Here is a 23685-nt window from a genome sequence, read left to right as displayed (position 1 = left end):
TACACTACAAGGACCAACCACGCTGGTAACGCAGCCAGAATATGAAATGTAGGGTATTCGTGAGGATCCCAGAGCGATATTTTTTCTCTATAGATAAGTTGAACAACGTAAATATGTACGCAAAGAATAGACATAGTATAGTAGTAATAAATTATGCGTTCGATGTGTATATAATGAAGTAGAGAGAATAAGAGAAAAATATCAAATGTCCTTGGCAGGATTCGAACCCACGTCTTCGGTATTCTAGTCCGATGTGTTAACCACTACACTACAAGGACCAACCATACGCTGGTAACGCAGCCAGAATATGAAATGTAGGGTATTCGTGAGGATCCCAGAGCGATATTTTTTCTCTATAGATAAGTTGAACACCGTAAATATGTACGCAAAAATATTTTTCTCTTATTCTCTCTACTTCATTATATACACACCGAACGCATAATTTATTACTACTATACTATGTCTATTCTTTGCGTACATATTTACGGTGTTCAACTTATCTATAGAGAAAAAATATCGCTCTGGGATCCTCACGAATACCCTACATTTCATATTCTGGCTGCGTTACCAGCGTATGGTTGGTCCTTGTAGTGTAGTGGTTAACACATCGGACTAGAATACCGAAGACGTGGGTTCGAATCCTGCCAAGGGCATTTGATATTTTTCTCTTATTCTCTCTACTTCATTATATACACACCGAACGCATAATTTATTACTACTATACTTTAATATTACAGATCATTTTGATTGTACTTCTTCTAACGTCATCTACTGCATTCAATGTTCACGCTGTAACATGCTCTATGTTGGAGAAACTGGCCGCCGATTAGGTGATCGTTTTAGAGACCACCTTTACGACATTCGCAAGAAAGATTTATCTAAACCAGTTGCTCGGCACTTTAACTCTGCTAATCACTCTGAGCTTAATGCTATTGTTTTTGGTCTGTGTTTAACCCACTGCAGCAACAATCATCGTAAAACAAAAGAAATGCGCTTAATAGCGCAGCGCGGTTATTACGTCACGAAATATGATACCTTTCGCGTGACTCAGACAAACAAACCATCTCAGTAGAAGAGGAATGACTGCAAATATAAATACTTCGTATCTAAATCCACTTAAAACAGCTACAAACTTGACTGAAAATGATGGAGTTCCTGGATCCAGGTTTGATGCTGACCCGGGAAACTATACTGTCTACCAGTTAAAGCGTTGGCTTAAATGCAGAGGCCTAAAAGTCACTGGAAAGCGTAGCGAACTGCTCGCACGTGTTCAGGATTGTATAAACGCTGGAAATTACCGCATTCTTGATCCGAGTATAGATGGAGGTAGGTGGCTCGATATTAAGGTATCCAAGGAATACAGCAAGGACGGAAAAATAATCAAAGAGCCAAAGAATAAAGTCCCTGAAATACCTACATCGGGCTGGAAAAACTTTCCATCCAATGACATACCGGCGCAGTTCAACTATGGACACGTTTATTTCTATGCTTTAGAATCACTTCCATCACGATCAGAAAGTGAAGTCGTAGATCAAACGTCTGATGATAGTGATGATGAAGCAAAGGGACACGGACTCGGACATATGACTGACAAGCCTTTCAAGAACGGACGTAAATATGTTGACTCTGGCTTCGTACACGACGTTACTGACAACAAGAACAGTGGTTATTATTTCCTTCGCGCGCACGTTTGGCCCTCAATGAAAACAGATCTTCCTCACAACGTATTGATAATTTTATCGATTCAAAGTGGCGCAGTTATACATGCATCGTGTGAGCCATGCAAAGCGTCAGAACTTGGCCGATGCAGCCACGTAGTTGCGGTTTTGCTGTTGTTATTAGACCACGTCAAAGAACACGGACATATCGTAACTACACCATGTACTAGCCAGGAGTGTTCATGGAACAAAGGAAAAAAGAGAAAGAAAAATCCCAAAAGACTCTCAGATGCCAAATATCCCTCCAAAAAAAAGAAAACACAAGTTCAAGTTATAGATTTCGATCCACGACCGCCTCAATACAGACAGGTAACATCGTCAATGACCAATAACTTTGTCTCTCGGCTACAATATGAAAATGCTAAGACCGGGAAAATTTCTATGTGGACGACACAACTGAAGGTTTCATATAATGATTACTCAGTAGACGATATTTGCTTGCCTTTGTTAAGAGAGAAGGTAGAAATCCTTGTTAAGAACTTAACTCCCTCATCACTCACCCAACTTTCTGACACAGAGCAACAGAGCCAAAGTGAAAAATGGCACTCTGAGAGATGGCTTCGACTAACCGCCTCCAAATGCCTTGAAGCTGTTAAGATTGGAAAACTTGTACTTGATGGATCCAAAAGTGCAGCCAGTAGAAGTGCGAAGTTTATATCATCTTACAAATGGAATATGGAGAGTGAAAACTACCAGTCTGTTTGGATGGCAAGAGGCTTAGAAAATGAAGCCGATGCTATATTGAAATACCAAGCTCAAACAAAGCATCAAGTTGTGGCATCTGGATTGTGGGTTAATCCCAAATACCCCTGGCTAGCATGTTCTCCTGATGGTCTTGTGGAAGAAGATGGTTTGCTAGAGATTAAGAGTCTAAAGGTTTTTCATGATCACACTATTCAAAGTGTGATCCAAGAGTCTGTTCTATCACAGGAAGTCATGAAAAGGCAGTGCTTTTACATAAAAGACAACGAATGTCTTTTAAAGCACAGTCATTCATATTACTATCAAACACAAATGCAACTCCTTGTAACAGAAGTGGAAGTCTATCGGGGTATCTTGAATCACTATTACATCTTCCCCAGCAGCAATGTTTCGTACTGACCATTTTGTCAAAAAAAACGACGAGAAAATATAAAGAAACTAGCGAGCGTAATGAAAACCGCTTTACATTTACTATGACCTTTGTGTTCTGTTTGTCTGAGTCATGCGGGGGGTCCGATCTCGTGACATCTATTTTTAGTATAACCGCGCTGCGCTATTCATTCACTTGGCACCGTTAATCCCCACGGGATGAACGAACGCTTCGCTTATTAAGTTATTTCCCACCTATTGTTGTTTTCGATCCTTTTGTTTTCCTTTGTTAAATGGTTTGCTTTTTTCTTATTGGTTTGTTTTCTCTCTCCTCTACTATATAAACATCTCTCTTACTCTTACTTTCTATTTACTCCGACGAAGGACTAACGTCCGAAACGTCAGTTACTATTTTCACTACGGTGTATAACTTATCATTCTACGATAACTGTTTCATTAGAAACACCGACGCAGTCCACGCTAATGTTTACTAGCCATCATCTACTCATTATAGAATAACTGTTATAAATCTGGCATTGTAAATGGTTGGGAGCGCGTGCTTTGTGAGAGCACACAGCATTCACGCACCCTTTACATACTATAAGAGAAATAAAAAAATTTCTTGCTGTGCTATGTGGAGTTATAAAGCACTTGGGGATTGGCAGAACACTCGAGAAGTTTTCTCTTCTCGTGTTCTAACTATCCGTGCGTTCTTTATAACTACACACAGCACAGCAAGAAAGTTTTTTATGTCATCAGACCACAATGCAAATATCTAATTAAAGATATTGACATTGAGTCATACAAGTACCTTTGCTTCTGACAAAGAATGGTAAAAGCAGGTCAACCATCATAGAATGTGACAACATTCACTGGAAGACATATCTGACCGTCGTTGTAATGGGTGGTTTTCTGTTAATGGATTGGTGATTGTATGACACACAAACCTTCCAGGTAAACTGGTAATGAATGAATGAATCGATTATATATGGTGAGTCATTCTTTGAGATAAAAGGCTGGAACATCCAATGGACAGTTTGTCTTAAACACCCAGTGAAATCTAAAACATAACAATTATCATTTCTTAATCATATTATAACTAAAATGATTGTATGCGCATTACCTTCTCTTTCTTTCTCTCCATCTTTCTCTCTCTTTTTCAAACCCTATGATCAAAAACCTTTCAATTAGCATGTTTAAATTATCTAAATTAAATTATCTATATTATAATAAATAATACTGTCCATGCCAAATTCTAAGTAAAATAATTAATTAAAAGTTGAAGGAAGGAAGGAAGGAAGGAAGCTTCTTTATTTTGCCACGGTAAAAACATCAGTCGATTGCCTAAAAATATTTAAAAGTAAAGATTTACGATTAAAAAGCTAGTTACTGTTTTACATGTTTGCCGTGGAGCCCTTAGTTACAACTTTTCTTACTGTACAAACTATCAATTTCCGTTTTAAATTTTCGTACTGACTTGACCTCTTTTATATTTAACGGTAGGTCATTCCACAATTTTGCCCCACTATAGCTGAATGATCGTTTTAGATATTCAGTGTGTGGCTTAGGTATTGACAGTTTATGATCATGATTTCGAAGGTTGTATTTAGTATGGTAGTCGGTAGTATGGTAGTATGGTAGTATGGTAGTATGGTAGTTGAACGATATTCTATGTTTAAAACATAAAATTTATACAGGTAATCATATAAATGAAAGAAAAATTATAATACACGAAGATACTGGATACGAGAGTGTGCAATACGTCATCAATCAGTCAATTATTTTACGCGCGTTTTGAATGAAGTTGTTCAGTAAGAGAACAAGCAAAAGTAAGCGATCAAAATATTTCGCACGCACAAATTTTTAAAGCAGATTATTTTAAGATTCGATTGCACATACCACTTTTTTAGGTAAAAACTTTAACTTACCATAATGGATTTATTGTAATTTTTTTGATTCTGTAACGTGAAAATTAATCAATCAAACTTTAGCAGTAAAACATTCAACTACGTGTAAAACTTAAAAAGGAAAAACTGTGCGCACACAACGAATTCAAGGCCGAGAAGATAATCATCTCTGTTAAAAGTGGTTATGGGACTTAAGCAAAATAAGTAAAAAGTCAATTAATTACCAAATGATTGGGAAAATTTCAGTCAGGGTCAAAAGTCAGAGGGAAAAACATTTCAAGTATTAACGCTAAAACTACTTGAAGAGAAACAAAGAAAAACAACTTAAGCTGATAACAAAATAAACTACAGAATAAAAGATATGTTCCCGAAAATTATATTAATATTGAGAAGCCCGTGCGCTGTTTATTTATTTATTTATTTGTTTTTTGTTCTGTAAATGATAAAACTTTAAAGATGTTTATTGTACAAACATCGGTTATTACTTCATGTAAGACATCATGAAGTGGCACTATTCGATTATTAATCATTGATTATTGATTATAATGTAATAATAATAATAATAATAATAATAATAATGATAATAATAATAATGATAATGATAATAATAATAATGATAATGATATTTATTTAGACACGATTGATATTACAGTATGCCGGGCTGATGTGGTGGTGTATAATTTTAAGACTATAATAAAATAATAATTATTGGAGACGAGAAGAAAACATTAAAATAAGTGAATAAAGAAATCGATGAAGAAGATAACATAAGATGAAACTAAAATCAAGTCCTTAACAGAGTTGATATTATAATAGATATAGTTGTTATTTACATATTTACATTATTCATTTAAGGTTGGTGCCTACTAATTGCGAACCATTTTTATTTTCAAATTGTGCCAGTCATTTAAATCACCCAAGATAAGAGGCCTCTGGAATCCGAAAAAAAATTGGGGGTACCCACGCATCTAAACGAGATAATTGACGTTCAACACCGATGACGTAAGCATTTTTTTACGCAAGGGGAAAATCATATTACGAAGTTGTTTTGATCGATTTTATCTGAAAATTTCAAATAAACGACTATTTGTGCTCTTTATATCAAATATATAAACTTTTATATGGATCACATAAGAAACCATTTTTTAAATCAAATTTTGCCTTCAAAAGTGTAAAATATGGGATGCCACATTTTTGCTTACATTTGCATCCAAAACCATTTTTATTTTAAAAATTCTATTATAAAAAATAATTTAACTATTTCTGTTACATTTTGGACGAAAAAAAATGGGGGGTACCCACGCGTTTTAAAAAGTTATGATTTTAATTTTTTTTTGATGATAAATCGGGTGCTAAAAGCGTGACAAGCGTGATGCGGCGTTACGAAACAGCGTGACTCGCTCTGTTTTTGGCGTGTTTGCAACAGCTCCTTCATCTCTTCGTGGTTTTACCAGCAGGAGGAAAACTGAAGAAAGCGATATTTCAAGCCTTCAAAGTACAAGAAAACTTATTCAATTCGAAGAACAATAATAAATAATTATTTCCTGTGTAGAAGAATAGATTTCCATAAGCAAATGGTATGTAAAAATTTTTTTTGAATAAGTCGGAAAATGAACGGCTTTTCATGAATGTTTCTCGGCAGTCGTGCATGCAAAGCAAGATCCAGGCAAGAACTTTCGTAAAATACAAACCTACATTTAGTTTAACTTCACAAGTGCAAGAGACAGATTTAATAAATCAAAATAATAATTTTCTTTGTCAGTATGCTCTTTGCTTTAACGTTTTTGAATATACTTGAGTGAGTGAAAGACAGTTTATATAGTACGAGGTCTTCCAACTGTCAAAAGTTTATTTTATGTAATTGTACTCGCAGGAAAAGCTAAATGAATGGCTGATATTTGGTGTAATGTGTAATTCCTTTTCAATTTTCATTTAACTTTAAAACAAACTAGTAAGCTTATCTGTATGGAAATATTGAAAAAGTTATTTTATTATTCACCGATCCGAGGCCATCGAAACTGCCTTTTCTAGAAAGTAAAAACATATGATTTTTCGCCAAAAACACCTGAATTCTTGAACATTACTCTGTGACACACCTTTGACTACGTAAATAATAGTTATTGCTGTTGTTCTTGGTCTTAATTTTTTCCAAGGCCGACGTTTTCTGTACCTTTGAGTGTTTTGCTTTTGAAACCCGCGAGAATCCCTTGATGTAGATGCGCAGTAAGTGTGCGCACTAACAATAGTAGCCACCATCCTTAAATAACTACACAAAAGTCATATGTTGCATTGTTCTGTTGCATTGTTCTCATAAGTCAGTACGAAGGGCATGTTTTAATGTAACCCTAACCCTAACATTAAAGCATAACCCTAACTCAAATAACTCTAGCTGCCAAGCTCTCAGCGCACTACAACTCCAATCAAAATCCAACCCTTACCAAACCCTAACCCTAACCTTTACCTTTACCCTTACCCGAATGCTAACCCTAACCCTAATCATGGCGTAGCCTAACCTTAAAGCTTAGCCCTAACGTAAATTAACTCTAGCTCCAAGCTTAACCATAACTCCAAACATAGACCTCTTACCGAACCCGAATCTTAACCCTTACCCTTAGCCTTACCCTAACCCCCTAACCCTAACCCTAACAATAACGTAGCGCTAACACTAATCCTACCCTAACCCTAACCCTATAAAACTCTTGTTCAGGAAGAGTTTTGTAGTACTTTACTCATTATAGTCATCATTACAATTGTTATTATAGAATAAAAACGAGGTACGCTAATCACCTCTGCAAGTACAGCAGTGGCGCAACTCAACGGGTTTGAAGTGAAAGCACGTGAAGACGCCTTTTGGCAGGCGTTTTCACCATCATCATGCATCATTTGTAATCTCCGCCATCTCCACAGTTGTCATCATGACCATATTCATATCATCACCACCACCACCATCATCAAAATCATCACCAACACCATCCCCATCATCATCAGCACTACCAACACACCACCCCATCATCATAATCATCATTACCATCATCAAAATCATCATGACAATCATCAGTCATCATCATCATCATCATCGTCATCATCACCACTACATCATCATCATCACAATAAGCCAATCAATATCAAAGATATCACATGACTAGATTTCAAAGAAACTGAGCAATACTGACTTCCATGGACCTGCACATCAACAGCATCAACAACGACCACCATCACAACTACAACGACAACGACAAGAATGATTATATTTGCACTCTTCATAAAAAATATACATAAGTATAAATATTAGATAAGAGAAAACTACGCAAGAAAAAAGTTGGCATCGTTAGCAGAAATAAAAAAATGAAAATTCAAAAACCTTACAGAATGTTTATGGAATTCATTCAATTGGTGCTATCTTTTGAACTCGATGCATTCGAATTCCCCATATCCTGAGGCATTCGCACTGTACATGTCAGATATCACCACTTTACTGTGTTCACCCCTAACCCTATCTCTTTGGTAGGAAAGAAAGTAAAGTAGGTATTGATAAAATTGAAAAACTAAGACCCCGCCCACACATATACATTTTCATTCGTAAACGCATGATTTTGTAAATGAATCTTGTAAGTCTACAGGTAAATGGTCTTCGTTCATGAATTATTTTCTGTCGTCCACACTTATGAGATTTACTACGCGACCCGCGTCAAAGGAGGATGTTTACCTAGCATGCTTTGCGCGCCTCCACCAACTATATTACCACACTGAAAAGTCACGTGATCTACTCATTTTCGCTTTGATGTCAATGCAAAAATCAAGTTGCCAAAGAGATTGATTGTCAAAGTTATTGTTCTCTTCACATACATTCCCTTATAAGAGCCTTTCGCTGAATAAGCGCTAACTCTTCGAAGAAAATCTTTAATTTCTCAGCCTGTACATAAGCTGCGAACTCCAAGACTGGCATTGGCCAATTGCTAGATGCAAATACCCCAGAGACTTTTGTGGCTCAATTAAGCGGTCACAAAAGTCTTCAAAGCCTCCAGTCATACAAGTCAGCAAATGAGCACCATCAGCGACAAATGTCGTACATTTTGAGTTCTTCAAGTCACTCGCAAAATTCCAAACAGATAACTGCTCCTCCAGACAATAGCAGTGGCCAGTTAATAACGAGTTCACAGCAGTCACACAGCAGCCTGAGTCTCCAAAACACGACGAATTCGCTCGCTGTGAATAATTCAAGCGACCCAGCAGCTTTAAATGGTGTTTTTCCTGGAGCGAATATCAGCAGTATCTCTCAATGTCAGTTCCAGATCTTCAATGGCCCAGTTAAGTTAATCCAAGAAGTGCAAAGCGACGTTATGTTATTGAGAGAGACGACGAAGAATAACACTTCACTGAAATCACTGCAAGTTCTCCGCACGTGTTCAAAATTCATTGACAATTTGGGTCTATTTTTCTTCTAAATTTTTGAGTTTTTAAGAGTTCAAACACTTGTAAACACAGGTATCTGTGTTTTGTGAAATTAAAGTATTCGCATTTTCCTAGATCCTGCCATAATAAAGACAAAAATGTTCTCGCTTTGAACAAAACCGTCTCTGTGAATTTCAATAAATTCGCCAGGATCGCTTGGCTCAGTGAACACGACCTCAACTTTGACCTTGCGTGCGCAAGCGGATGTTTAAAATTACTTCCGGTGTTCATAGTTAGGTATATTATTTATTAAAAATACAGCACTAAAAAAGGCCATATAATAAATAACTTATTAACCTCGTCCGTTCGGTCATTACAGGGAAATCTCAGACCTCGGTCTGAGATTTCCCTGTAATGACCTCACTCTCGGTTAATAAGTGGTATGAATACTCTTAAATACGGTCATTTGAATAAAGGATGCTCTTAAATACGGTCATTTGAATAAAGGATACTCTTAAATACGGTCATTTGAATAAAGGATGCTCTTAAATACGGTCACTTAAACAAAAGGATACTCTTAAATACGGTTATTTGAATAAAGAATACTCTTAAATACGGTCATTTGAATAAAGGATACTCTTTAATACGGTCATTTGAATAAAGGATACTTTTAAATATGGTCAAGCATACTAGTCTTAAATACGGTCATTGAAGAAGAAAAAAGAATACTTTTAAATACGTTCATTTAAAAAAAGAACGACTTTTTCTGTTGTGTTTTAGAAAACAGTCCACCATGATACACAGCTGCGTACGGAATAAATGCCCGGCAGTTTTTAGTTTTTGCCCAGTTCCAAACAAAATCAAATTAATATTATAAGCGATTGAAAGTTGCAAGGAAAAATAATCTTGCAGAAAAGCAAAGTAAGCCTAAGTTTTAGGTCACCAATCCAGGTACTAATTTCGCTAAACCGGACTTGACTCAGTGTTATTGAAGCCCAACTTTTACCCACTGGGCCACGGTTTCAGCTGAATCTGCATAACAATAGTCGTGAAAACAATGCACCTAGACTAGACTTTTTAACATTCTATTTTCAACCGATTTCGTGCGTGGCAGAGATGCAAGGGATTAGCCGATATGGTCTGGGGTCTCTCCTCTGATGCTTCGACTAGAACATTTTCTTGCGTAATTCGTGCACCCAAGGGCAGAAGGATTTAATCGACGTCAGGTCCGAAGTCCATACGCCGCCTCAGCTCTGCGGATGTCTCGGGGGTATGGCAAAGTGGAGTCGATTTTTTCAATTCTTTTTTGAATGTTAGATTGAACCGCATTGTATCCAGATAATATTTTCTATCTCTTTAAAGTATATTATAATGAATTTTTTAATGTCTTCAAGTAAAGGGATACTTCTAAACCAGGTAGCTTAGGGGATACTCATAAATCAATTTAAGCGATTCTCCTAAACCAGCTAAGATATTCTACTAAATCACGTTAAGGCATAAGATTCCAAATGGACATTCTATTTATCAGATTTGTCTCTTGTACGGCACCCAGTTTAGGATTTCAAATGGCCAGCAGTTTGGCATGCATTTACTTAAAAAAACATCTATCCCAATCAATGCAATAACTTCCAAACTATCCTATAATTATGATTAAGTAGTGCCAAGCGATTCCAAAGGACATTTTATTTGTCAAATGGTTCGGACTTAAGTTTTAGATTATGCATGTAAAAGGTCTTTTCACTGAATGTGAAAAAGTCTCTCCTTATAGTCTTATTCGTTCACATCCAGTGAAGTGACCCTTCAAGTTCCTAATCAATTTTTAGAACGTATTTATCCCTTTTAATATGTTGTTGCTGTTGTTTTGTTTTTTGTTGTTGTATTGCTTGGATGAATATATCTCATTGACTGTTCGAGTATAAAAAAAGGTCCTTTCAGTGGAGTGCGAAGAAGTCGCTCCCTCATATGGTATCATGACTATTTAAAAATCCAGTGAAAGGACCCTTTATGTTCGTAACCAAATTTTGAACTCCATTCTTTAATTTTTTTCGTTAACCAAAACAGGCCAGTCATGAACGTACTTGAAGGTTTTAAGTCACAACCTGCTCTCCAAGCTGATTCAAAACAATTGTAGGAAAAAAATTGGGCTTCCTGTGGTATGTGTACCTTTGTCGCACCACAGGCAGACCATCAATTAAATAGTGTATAAACACACAGATTTATATATTTGAACACATAAAAATCACCACTTCTCACGTTTTCTGTTTTCACTTCATTCGCATTGATGTGGTGATGAATGAATTCCTTTGAAACCAAGACCCACGATAATGTGCTTTCTATGGTGCAGGTCGTGTACAATCGGTTCTCCTTCTGTTTTAGCATGTGATCTGGCATGGCCACTAGTTAACAAGTTTGTAAGAACGTCTTTTTGATTCCTGCTGGTTAAAAATGAAAAGAAATTGCAAAATAAGTTAACCGTTTCCTTTGCATAAAAGCCTTATTTTCTTAGTAATTTCTAAAAATACTTGCTGCAAAACACTTGTTCGATGTACGTTAGACTTTCAACATTGATTTTGACATGAAACAACAATGCAAAGAAAATGTCGATTCCCACAGTCCACCTAAGAAAAGTCCAATCCAAAAGGGATTTTCCACGATTTTGGATTTTGAGGCAAAAACTACCATATTCTGAGAGACCAAGTAAAATAGGTATCAATGGTGTTATTTGTTTTGCTTTGATCGTAAAAAAAAAAACATGTTTTTATGAGCAACAAATGTATGATCCCCCAGGCCAAGTGTACCGCCTTTACAACTCACCTTTCCCTCCCCAATGAAGTAGGTGTTACATTTGAATTTCTTGCAGCCAAAACCTGACGCTAATTCTGGAAGATTAAAAGATTGTCCTCCCTACGCTTCAAAAGGACGGTTAGCACTAGTTCACATGCTTCAAAAGAACGGTTAGCACTAGTTCACACGCTTCAAAAGGACGGTTAGAACTTGCTCACACGCTTCATAAGGACGGTTAGAACTTGTTCACACGCTTCAAAAGGAATGTTAGAACAAGTTCACACGCTTCAAAAGGACGGTTAGAACTATTTAAGCAACAAATCAAACGAAACAATGTATTTTTATTTTATTTCAGATTTGTAGTTACCGGAAATTCAATTTATAAATACAAAATATCATGTTCAGTGCAGGCGTATACAACTATTTCAAAAAAACTGACACCTGGGACGAGATTTTTATTATGTCATCAGAAGAACTCCATATAATCTTTGGTACTTAAGCGGAGAAACAACTGAGTCTTTTGAAAATACATAGTACGAGCTGTAGGTTGGTACGGTGAGTGCTCGGCCAGATGTGTGTTGCATCAGTCTCGAACAAATCGAAGGCATCGATGTCTGCTGGATATAAATAACAGAGTCTTACTAGTTTTGATATGGCTGAAGACGTACCCGACCTACTTTGTACTGGTAACCTATTTTGCTATTAACGAAAAGAATGTTTTCGAAGAAGTGTACCATATCGTCCCTATTCTCTTTCTCAACTATCAAAGAATTGTTAGTTGGCCAAATCTTGTTCAGTGGATCTCTGGCGCAGATTCCCTAACATCGCTGGAATAATTAGATCTTATTAACCGAGCGGGAGGCGCGAGGTCTGTACCCGACCGAGGTCAAGATTATCCCGTACAGACCGACCAAGCTCGGTTGATAAGAGTTTTATTATATGACCACTTTTCATTGAAAAGGACAAAATGTTTTCGCCGTAAGATTGATATGCGATCGGACCGGTTAATATCGGAGAATCTAGACCAATCCGCGATGCGATCTATCCAATCAGATTGCTCGATTTGCTAGTGTCCAGGCTCTAAGATTCACGGTCATATAATAATACATGGTACAACACACCCAATTCGACGACCTACGGGAGCTCTGCAAAGGGAATTTTACAGAGAAGACAATAAGCCTCACTTTATGTCGTCGCAAATTATTATTAAAAGCATGATTGTTCTTATAGTAATATCCGGGTAAGTGTTTTTCAAATATCGGCATCAGTGCATGGTTCATCCTACCCTTATGGTCTCTTGTTCAATTCTTTGTGGTTATATAGATCATTTCCAGGTCACCTGGACGATGCAAAAAAAAAAAAAAAAAAAAAAATACAGGATCATTCAGTCAATTGGACCGAATGGTATACTTCGATTTCGACGCTATGTCGCCTGGCGTCAGATGGATCGGTTATGCAGCAAGAATGCTTTTGCTTTGGCCTCGTCTTATTGTACGAAATAAAAGAACAAGGGACGCCAACAGGGAACTCCGAAAGATACGTGTGAAAATAGAGCATGCCATAGGTTATTTAAAAGTGTACCAATCGACTTCTGCTGTTTTTCGCCACAAGAGACCATTTCTACTTGTAAAAACCTGTGCATTTCTAACAAACAGAAAGCGCCTTTGCAATTGAGAAGAGTAGCGAGAATGTGAGAAGCTATTCAAGCATCAGACTGCTTTCCCGACGAACACCACTGAAGACCAAATGTCCTACTTTTTGTCGGTTGTCGTTAGTCCTCGCCCCAAAGTGCAGAAAATTTATGTTAACGTTCTTACTTTTATCCTTAAAGCCGATAAACACATTCAGTATTTGTACTATTTTCCATTTTTCACCCACGTCAAAGTTCGAGTTTGTAATATTTTTTTATTCTGTAGATTTAGGCAAATAAAGTCTTTATAATTTTTTTACGAGATGAAAAAGAAGTTATCCGCTGAATTTCGAGGCAGGGTTTGAACGCATCGATGAAATCTATGGTTTTACGTTTTACAGAATAAAACATAACAAAAGTGTTAATTGTGTTTGAAAAATATAATAGCTTTTACAAATACAAATAATTAGCCCATGCAGTTATTTCAATTGAATATCGTGAAAAACGGTCACAGCTAACTGGTTTCCTACAATAGACCCTTTCCTTGTGCCAAATGCGAGCTTTTGCCGCTAAAACGAAAACACTCTAATTGTTTTGCTGCAATGCCACTAATGATGGGTGGGGAAGTTCGGCTGAGCTGGACTTTTACTGGAACAACGGACGTGAAATAATTTTTGCCGAGTCTGTGACAAAAAGTGAAGTTCACTGCAGTGGAACGTTTGGTCAGACCATATTTCGACTTTCATGATCAGTTATGATGATTTTATATATGTATGCTTATATCATAAGAATTAGTAACAAAATGTTATTCTAACCTTTGAATGTTGAAACAGAACAATTTGTTGTTTTCTTGGTCCTTTCCGACTGTTTAACTTCCATACTTATCTTTATCTTGTTCGAATCTTTAGTGTCCCTAGTCTTACGAACACATTGCTTTTTACTGAGTCGGATGATTTTCCTCGAAAGGTTTTGGCTTCTTTGTTACTAACATGCTTCAGCCGCTGTAAATTCCATATCTTCCCCCAAATCAATTGTTGGGATCTCAGTTGCTATTCTCATAATTTTTCATTTTATCGGTTCTTTTTATTTTATTTCATTACAAAGTTTGAGTGATAAAATAACTAATTTTTTTTTTGCCGGGTAACATTGGGTGACTCGGTCTACCCTACCGCTTGGGTCTTGTCTTGATAGACTTCCGGTTACGGCCATAGCTGTCATTAATGACGTATTCGTATGGTAACCCCCCTTTTTATTGCATATTAATTATCCAAACGCCCATTATCTCTGATAAACGACTTACTATACACTTATTTCAATAAAGTTAGTCACCAAAAAACCTAGAAAGCTGAGATCACTGAGGATCATGGGAAACTTTTAATATCAAACAAGTAAAGCTTTTGATACAATTTGCAGCTTGGGGGTGCTCAAGAGAGGTGAGACTGTAACTGGTAAAGGATCTAATGATCCATGCAACAGTTATTAAAGCGGTTGAAACATGTAAAATGTAACTACCCATAATCCTTGTTGGTCTCAGCTTTGTAGCTTTTCAGGCGACTAACTTTATTGAAATAAGTGTATACAAAGACTTTCAGGAAAATGCCATTTCTCCTTCTATTTGATTAAGGGTTAGAATTGTATTTTGAAATATTATTCTTTTACATAAAGTTTAGCCTGCATTGCAGACTCGATTTTTTTTACGCTCGGTGATCTCGCATTCTTTAAATTACCGTTTGAAGAATATTTAGTTCACTCATCGATTTACTCATGGACACTGATTCGAAATAAGGGCGGGGATGCTCGTTGTACCTTTTAGGGTTCCAGATTTGCAATCGGGTACCTCTTAGGGTGTCACAAATCTAAATGGCGGGACTTTCCTACAATTATCAGTTGTAATTTAGGATAAGGATATTTATTTTTGGTCCATATCTGACTTCTGTAACTAAGCACTCAAAGATAATTCTCAACCACATCATAATACTTTTGTCTAGAGTGGGCTCCCTGTGGTAGTATAGTTTTCCCAAGTACCATTGCGAGATAAAGCTCGGATAGTTGTTATAGTAACAAGATGGCGAACTGCAGCTAGAAAACAGTTGTGGAAGAGAAAATGTTTGGGGATTTATCCTCCTTACCTTATTGATGCATTGCAACAATCGAAATCAAAATTACAATTTTTAGGATAATACTGCAATACCTCAAGGTTAGAACTGACATATTGTGACAAGTAATCGTTACTATCTACAGTTATTTGTTTGAAATTTCAAAGCTAAGTAAGCGAGAAATGTTGGTCGGTCTATTACAAGTTAAGCCACGGTAGAGTAATTATAGTGGTCTGGCGAAGTTCACTTCAAAATATATTTTAAATTTTGCAATTCATCAATACATTTACTGGTTTGCGATAAATGACTAATTGCGATATAAGTTTTGAGAACTGATAAACAGTTGAGCATATAGTAAAATAGGACTGGACTCGTGTGGACTGGACTGGACTCTACTATAAAACATAAACTGGACTCAAAAAATCATTATTCATTCTTGATATTGAAATAAACCTAGAATACATAAAACAATCATTTAAAAACTTTAACATTTGTTGAGGTTTGAGTTTTAATTTTTTACAGAATTTTACAAAACCATATTGCCTAACAAACCTCACTCGTTAAACTCGGTCTCACAATTTTACATGATTTAAATTTTCACATTCACATGGATTATTTTTGTAGATCACAACAATAGATGATGGTGTTGTTTTATCAACTGTTTTAAATCATTGCAGTTCAAAATTTTTTTTTAAAGTTGCACACACATGTATTCGAAGAGATTTTAGTACAGAGCGCTGTCAATAGTTTGATAAGTTATAAACTAAATGACCAAACTAAATTAAAGAGTAGCCAAAATGACCTGGTGGGTCATTTGATTCCAATGTTGATTGACAGCAGAAAACCAGAGAAAAACTCATCAAATTGGGCACGATATCTTGTTAATGTGTTATTTAGTTTGTAAGATTGGCATTACATAATACAAGATTATACAGAGTGTAATTCTACCTCTGTCATGTGCATCTTCTGCTAGTTTAATGCACTTATCATTTGCTTCCCCGTGGGTCTATCCCCGGGGCACCCCCGGGGAATTGTTTTTCGTGACAAACAAAAACCATTCAAAGCCCCTGGGTAAAGGGCATAAATTAATTACAAATAGCTCTTCCCTGGGGGAAATGTACACCCAAAACCATATTTATTTTATTCAAATATAATTATTAACTGGCATGTAAATGGTAAAAATTGAATGTGAACACATGCAAATGTGCAAAAATCGTTGCCCTTATCTCATGCTTCTTGTCGCTGTGAATTTTTTTACTCTGGATATATTTTCTCAAAAATGTCACAGGATTCCAGCTCCGGATCTTAACGCTTGATTGCAATTAGCTATCGCCATGGCTATGATTTGAGTTTCTTCAAGATAGGATAAGTCAATACTGATAGTTTGCAGTTAAACGTTTGAAATTTGGGAATCGCAATAAACCTGAATTTCTTTGAATATTAAATCATTGAACATCTTTGATGAACAGCAAACATAAAGGAGTTCATGTTTGATTTGGTAAGGATGTGTTATGAATGACTAGTTAAAAGAAACAAAACAACAGCAATAACCTGATCTGTTAGGTAGAATTAGCAACTGTTGATCTGGTTAGAAGCTAAGGAAAGGAATACAGAGATTTAAGTTATGCAACATTTCAAATCACACATGGTCACACATATTTTCATTCTAAATTCCAAGTTTCTTTTTAGCTAATGATTTCAAGCAAATTCATATCAAAATTGACTGCATATTAAAATGAATTTATATTGAAATTAAGACTGGTTTGCCACAGGCAACCCAGTAATGAATTTGTGCACCGCTGCAAATTGTGCTTGACCAAGCTAACCATGAAACGAATTCACCAAAATCGTCTGCCATTAAAGACTTTCTTTTAAGTCTTGACACATCCCACACTTTAAATTATGGCATTATTTGAGAAGAAAAGAACAAAAGACGAATCTGTTTTTATTTTACCGCTCTACTAGCTCAGGAAAAGACACAAGATGGCATGAAAAAACCATAGTCTAGTGTGAAAATACACTGACCAAATATAGAACAAATACCGTGGGTAGCTTCCTGTGGTCCAGCGAATCCATTCCCAAAGCTAAACAACGCCCCTCCTCCGCGGGGAAAAAACAAAAACAAAACTCTACCATTCCCCCTGGGTTCCCCGTGGGTGCCCCGTGGGTGCCCCGGGGGTCAACCCACGGGGAAGAGAATGATAAGTGCATAAGTTTTAGATTTATTTTAAAGACTCCGGCCAAGGACTAGCGTCCAAAGCGTCAGTAAGTTTTTTCATCTTTTCATGGTGTATAATTTACCCTTTTATCATTACTGTTTCATTAGAAACACTGACGCAACTCACATTAGTTTTTAGCTAGTTTTTCTCTTCTCATACTATGGTAAAGTCGGAAAGATAAACTTTTGTTCCAAACAAACGATATAGATCACTTTCTCAACCTACTACAACTTGAATCTTGTTATTTGTGCTTCATATGGTTGCTTTTATGTTGTAGAGTCCTTTAATGTGGGTCTGCATTTTTTTCTTTTTCTAATACTGAAGATATTAAAGTTCATACTGTGAACTCTCTTTTTTAATTGTTCGACAATTCCTCATAAAAATAGTTAAAACACTCATTAATAATTCATAAGCTTATGGTCCAATTGGAGCCAGCATACACGTGCATGGACCTTTATACCCGATAAAGTCCTCTTTATTAGTATTCAAGTGATGTTATGTAAAGACACATTATTGTGTCTTTATGCAAAGACACATGTGGTCTTTATATAAAGGCCACTTGAATACTATGAGGATAACTTCATCAGGGATGAAGTATGCATCCAAGTTTAGATGAAGACTTACTGTAGAGCCTCATCAATTCCATAGTCAACCCTAAAAATCTTTGACTAACGTGCCTGTCTTTGCCTTGGCACGCAATATCCAATGTGTGGGAGATTCTATTGAATCTGGTTGCCCAGGCCCGTGACGTCAAATTTCTATCGAAGTATAAAAATCTATGTTCGTGACGTGTATGGTCAGGCTCCAGTGGAACCAAAATCTTATAAATTGTTCATGAGTGTCTTAAGCAGTTCAAAAAAACTCGTAGATCATGTTTTATACCTGATATAACACTCCTGCTCGTTTTTTAAACACTACATAAGGAAACGAAAAAATGACAAAATTGTGATACTACAAAAGTAAAATCAAACAATAATCATGACTGTGATGAACTTAAAAGATAGGTACAAGCGAGGTATGACTGGGTATGTATCTCCTCAATTCCCACCTTTCTGGTTTGAAGTTTTAAGTTTGAAAGACCAATAGGGAGCAATTTTGGTGGTAAAACAGAAACAGGTAGAAATCCCAAGCTGTAAAGTACATATAAAATTACAGCTAAAACCTAAATCACAATCACCTTTTACTTGTGAACTTGGAAGATGTTATCCATTGCTCTGTATTAAATAAAAATGATTAAAAAAACATTAATAAAAATTAATCTTAGTTTGCCTTTCTTTTTATCGGCTACTGTAGATTACATTCTGGAAATTCTATCTACCAATAACGATGAAGAACGATCAAGCATCTGTAACTAGACTCCTACAAACTTGGGATAGAGGCTCAAAGAGCACCAGAGTGAAAATGCTTCAGGATTTTGTTTGTGAAAACACTTACAAAACTGGGCCTGAACTCGAACTGGAGTTTGCACATGCAGCAAGTTTATTTTTGACGAGACTAACAGCATGGCTTAGACTTACGTATTATTGTTAACGTTAAGCATGATACATGATTAAGAAAGATAGGCAGTGGAGGGAGTGTGAGTGTGCGTGTGAGACAGAGAGGAATGTGAGAAACATCCATCTTCCTTTGCATGTATTAATTCATTTTAGTTTTTTGAATAATCGACCTTGACTTATCTTACATAAGATATATGATGGGAACCCATGTTAAGATACAGCTACAGGCAATTGGCATCTTCGTTGGAGCTTCTAGTGGGTAAGATAAAACTTTTCTTTAAACGCATTATACATTTGAATTAAATGCAATGATAAAAATAAACACTGGATATTTGTGCACTTTAATGTTAAAGGTCATTTAGTCAAATCCAACTTGCAGTCTAGTCATAATGCATCTTTCTGATTGGATGAGCTACTAGTAGGCTAATAAAGTTATGAGCCTACTAGCAGCGAAAAGTGCTGGCTTTGAAAGCCAAAAAATTGAATTTAACTTTAATTCAAGACTTGTTTTGACTAGTTGGATTTGACTGAAACAATTAGTCGATCCTCTTGCCCTCATGATGGCATATGAGTTCGGCCTCATGGGCTCTCTCTCTCTCTTTAGCCAATCTATCGTTTAAACGCAAAGGATCATGGTCGTCGGAGGGGGTCAAATTAACGCAAATTCACCAAAAATTAAATTCACCTAAAACCCGTATCAATCCACAAAGAGAAATAGAATTGCCAGCAAATGCTCAGAATATTTTTTAGTACATATTAACACATATTATATCTGAAAACTAGGCCATTTTAGATTAAACTGTTTTGCTAGGAGCAAATTTTTATATAGATACATGTACTATTCTCATGTATATAGCCACAAGTTCTTAGCAGAATTCCTAGAAGTTGGTGGTGTTCTTACAGTCTTAGAAATTTTGGGCTTAAATCAAGCAAAGGAGGTTAGTAACTACAAATTCAATGTTACAAGTTTTAAATTCAATGTAAAAATTAATGATAAAAGGGTAAATTTAATACACTGTGAAAAGATGAAAAAACTTAATGACATTTCGGATGCTAGTCCTTCTTCACTAGTCCTAATTGCTAGTCCTTCGTCTTTTACTCCAACGAAGGACTTAAGCGCCCGAAAAATCATTTTTTTTCATCTTTTCACAGTGTATAATTTACTCTTTTATCATTACTATTTCATTACAAACACTGACGCAGCTCACCCTAATTTTTGGCTATAGTTATCTCTTTGTAAAAATTAATGTTTAATCAATAATGCTCATTTACCTGTATTGGTCATGCCTCAAAATACATACTTCAACCTGATGATTAAATGTTGTACTTCTAAGAGAAGATAAATTACAATTCAAGCTTCCTTGTTAAGTTTTCACTGGACAAAAGAAAACTATGAAACTCCAAATTATGTTTATGGCTTTGTAGTGGTCATACTACACTAAATGTAGATGATGGCTAGTAAACACTAGCGTGGACTGCGTCGGTGTTTCTAATGAAACAGTTATCGTAGATTGATAAGTTTTACACCGTAGTGAAAATAGGAACTGACGTTTAAGTCAAGTCATTAAAATTAATTAAAAGCATTTGTCCCTGCAATCCAGAATTAGAATGTTCTTTCTTTTCTTTTATCACTCTCTTTCTCATTCTCATCACTCACTTGATATAAGCTCCTTGATAATGTTAAATAGGGTTCATGCTACTCAAAGTGACTCTGCCAGAAAGGTACATTATGCTGCTTTTTACTGATTAAATTTTTAGTTTTCAAAGAGAATTTCTGCTCACAACTCTTGAATTTATACTCCTTGAAATGCATTGTTACACAAAAAGTCTTTTAAAAACCCATCAAAAGTTGGATATCATTAAATAATAAATGCATAAGGTCGATAATTAAATATGTTTGGTTTGCAAAAAAATTGTTTTAGGAAGACAAAGCTGAAGCCTTGAAGATCTTGATGCATGTGGTTAATGCTGGACGTCGATACAAGGAGCTAGTTTGTGAAAGCTTTGGTAAGCTGACATCACCTTGATGATAACTGAGCAAATTATATTTGGCCACCACTATTAGATATAATACCAGTAAATAGGGACTTATTCAAGGGCAGATACAGGGGGAGGGTCAGGGGGGTCGAGACCCCCCTGTCATTCCTGAGGTCAAATGGGCTTCCTGTGCTAAAAATGCGACTGGGATTCCTTTGCCCACAAAATTTACCCCTGAGACCCCCCCTTTCAAAAAAACCCTGGATCCACCCTTGTTATTTTTAGTGCTGAAGTATTTAATGAACTGTTTACTTGTCAGACTAACAAAGCTAAATCATGATATATGAATATTAATAGCAGTTTTAGCATGACTCTCCATTTGCCTTTGAACAATTGTTTCAAGTTGATGCATTTTGAATGAATACGATGAAATGTACTCTAACTATCAAAACTGACCCATATCCAACAATTGTTTGAAGGATAATATTAGTAGTGTTACTCTGATATTTGATTACTATTGATCAACTTGTTACATGTATAACAGGAATTAGAGCAGTGGCAGAGTGTTTAGCAAAGTCAAACTCTGAGGAAACTCAAGACCTTGCCAGGAATCTGCTTCATCAGTTGTCAAATGTATGTGCATCTCGATTACATTTAGCATGCAAAATTTTAAGACAAAGATTAAGTATTCCATTGTTTATTTGAAGTTCATTTAAGGGTGCAGTAAAACTTTAAAATCAAACCATCTCTTGTTAAATTGAACTAAAAACATTTATGCTAAAAACATGATAATTTACTAGGCTGCAAATAATCCCTTTGTTATTTCCCCTCTAGTTGATCATCATCTCCTTTTACCCTGCAGCTTGCAGCTTAGAGGTCTTTTTAAAATAAGTAATAATAATAATGGGATTAACAGTGGATTCCACAGAGTTGGGCTCTTCTTCCACTTTTTTTTCTTCACTGGATTCCTATTGGAATTTAGAATTTGATTATTATGGAGGGTCAGGATAGCCAGAAAACCTTAGATATAAGTAATAATAATAATGATAATATAAATATATTTATAATAATGGGATTAACAGTGGATTCCACAGAGTCAGGCTCTTCTTCCACTGGATTCCAATTGGAATTTTTAGAAGTTGATTTTTGTGGAGGGAGGATAGCCAGAGAACCCTGAAAACCCTTGAAGCATGTACACACAGGAGAGAACTAAGAAATAACTCAACTCATATAAAGCACTGAGCTTGTCGGGACTTGAACCCGGGTCGCATTGGTGAGAGGCAAGCGCTCACCAATACCCTACCCATAGTTGCTTCCCACATTTGCCCTCATTCTGGCATCAGGCAAGCCTGCTGCTAATAGCTTAGCCCTTAAAGAGGGGAAGAAAAATAACTACTGTTTTCACAGGGTATTGTTTCCCTTGCTTTAATAAATTTAGCAGAGTGCCTTTCCTGGGAATATTAGACTTCATAAGCTTACTTAATCCTCACTCAGCCAAATGAAACAAAGCTGCCGACACTCCTGTCTAATAAATTTCTTATCTAATTAATTATCTGAACATCTCCAACTCTTTTATTGTACTACTGTTTTCACGACAGGGCAATCCTAAATATGAAAATCAAGTATACAAAGCATTAATAGCACTTCTCAAGTCTTCTTCACCAAAAGCACAGCAAATGGCAGCCCAAACACTGAGAATCATCCAGGTAATTATTAAATGGCTATTCCATTGCTATACAATAATTTTTGTGTACAGCAAATTTATATTGAGCTTCATTAATTGTATTGCAAGTGAGTTAATACTCAATGTTACAGTTCTGTTCAGTGACCATGAATAATAATTCCAAGCCGAGGCTGGAGTTGCTGTGCATGATAAACTATAATTTTGCTATGCATAGAAACTCACCTCTACTGAACGTGCCTGATTGGTGTTTAAGGCTCCAGCATTGTTTCAAATTAAAAAATCACTCTCAAGTAATATTATTTTCTGAATTTTTATTATATGGCCTTTTTTAAAACAATATATAGTTTTATGGGGTTTTGTTTAAAGTATTGTGAAGAGAGAGTCTTAAACGAAACTTTACCCCTGAAGGTCTCCAGTAACCTTTAGATTTGCAAGTCTGTTAAAGATATTATAAAGATATTATATTACAGTTTAATAAACTCACAGGAGTGTGTAGACCTGATAAAACATGATCTGCGAGTTTATTGAACGGCTTAAAAAACTGATGATGTATGTTCTCATATTGTACTGAATTCTTTACGAAATGAACCAAGTTTGATAGAGAAAATCCAAGTGAAAGCTAGTTTATGCAAATGAAGACGAATCTTTATCAGATATAAAATCACCTTCATGGTCATGATTTCTATTGTTTCCTTCATGAATTATTAATGA

General features: G+C 36.0%; 1 protein-coding gene and 1 non-coding gene across 4 annotated transcripts in view; one reads left to right on the top strand and one right to left on the bottom strand.

Annotated features, from left to right (window-relative positions):
- LOC116286853 (armadillo-like helical domain containing protein 1) overlaps window positions 1-23685 on the top strand; it is a 57547-nt gene that overhangs the window by 13627 nt on the left and 20235 nt on the right. For 2 of the 3 annotated variants that reach the window (XM_031693438.1, XM_031693439.2), the window contains exons 1-7: window positions 15567-15699; window positions 19111-19334; window positions 19504-19572; window positions 20170-20251; window positions 21236-21320; window positions 21835-21923; window positions 22889-22996. In XM_031693438.1, the coding sequence (XP_031549298.1) occupies window positions 19144-19334; window positions 19504-19572; window positions 20170-20251; window positions 21236-21320; window positions 21835-21923; window positions 22889-22996 (624 nt within the window). In that variant the 5' untranslated portion in view covers window positions 15567-15699; window positions 19111-19143. Of the gene's footprint in view, window positions 1-15566; window positions 15700-19110; window positions 19335-19503; window positions 19573-20169; window positions 20252-21235; window positions 21321-21834; window positions 21924-22888; window positions 22997-23685 lie in introns of those variants that run through there. The other variant, XM_089034817.1, reaches the window with a different exon arrangement.
- Window positions 207-278, bottom strand: Trnas-aga (transfer RNA serine (anticodon AGA)). Its single transcript has one exon. It is a non-coding gene; the product is annotated as a tRNA-Ser (tRNA).

This window comes from Actinia tenebrosa, unplaced genomic scaffold (assembly GCF_029948245.1).
Source record: "Actinia tenebrosa isolate PJP-AT-01 unplaced genomic scaffold, QUT_ActTen_1.0 PGA_scaffold0__85_contigs__length_37466705, whole genome shotgun sequence".
Taxonomy (NCBI): domain Eukaryota; kingdom Metazoa; phylum Cnidaria; class Anthozoa; order Actiniaria; family Actiniidae; genus Actinia; species Actinia tenebrosa.
This window is presented reverse-complemented; position numbering and strand designations above follow the sequence as displayed.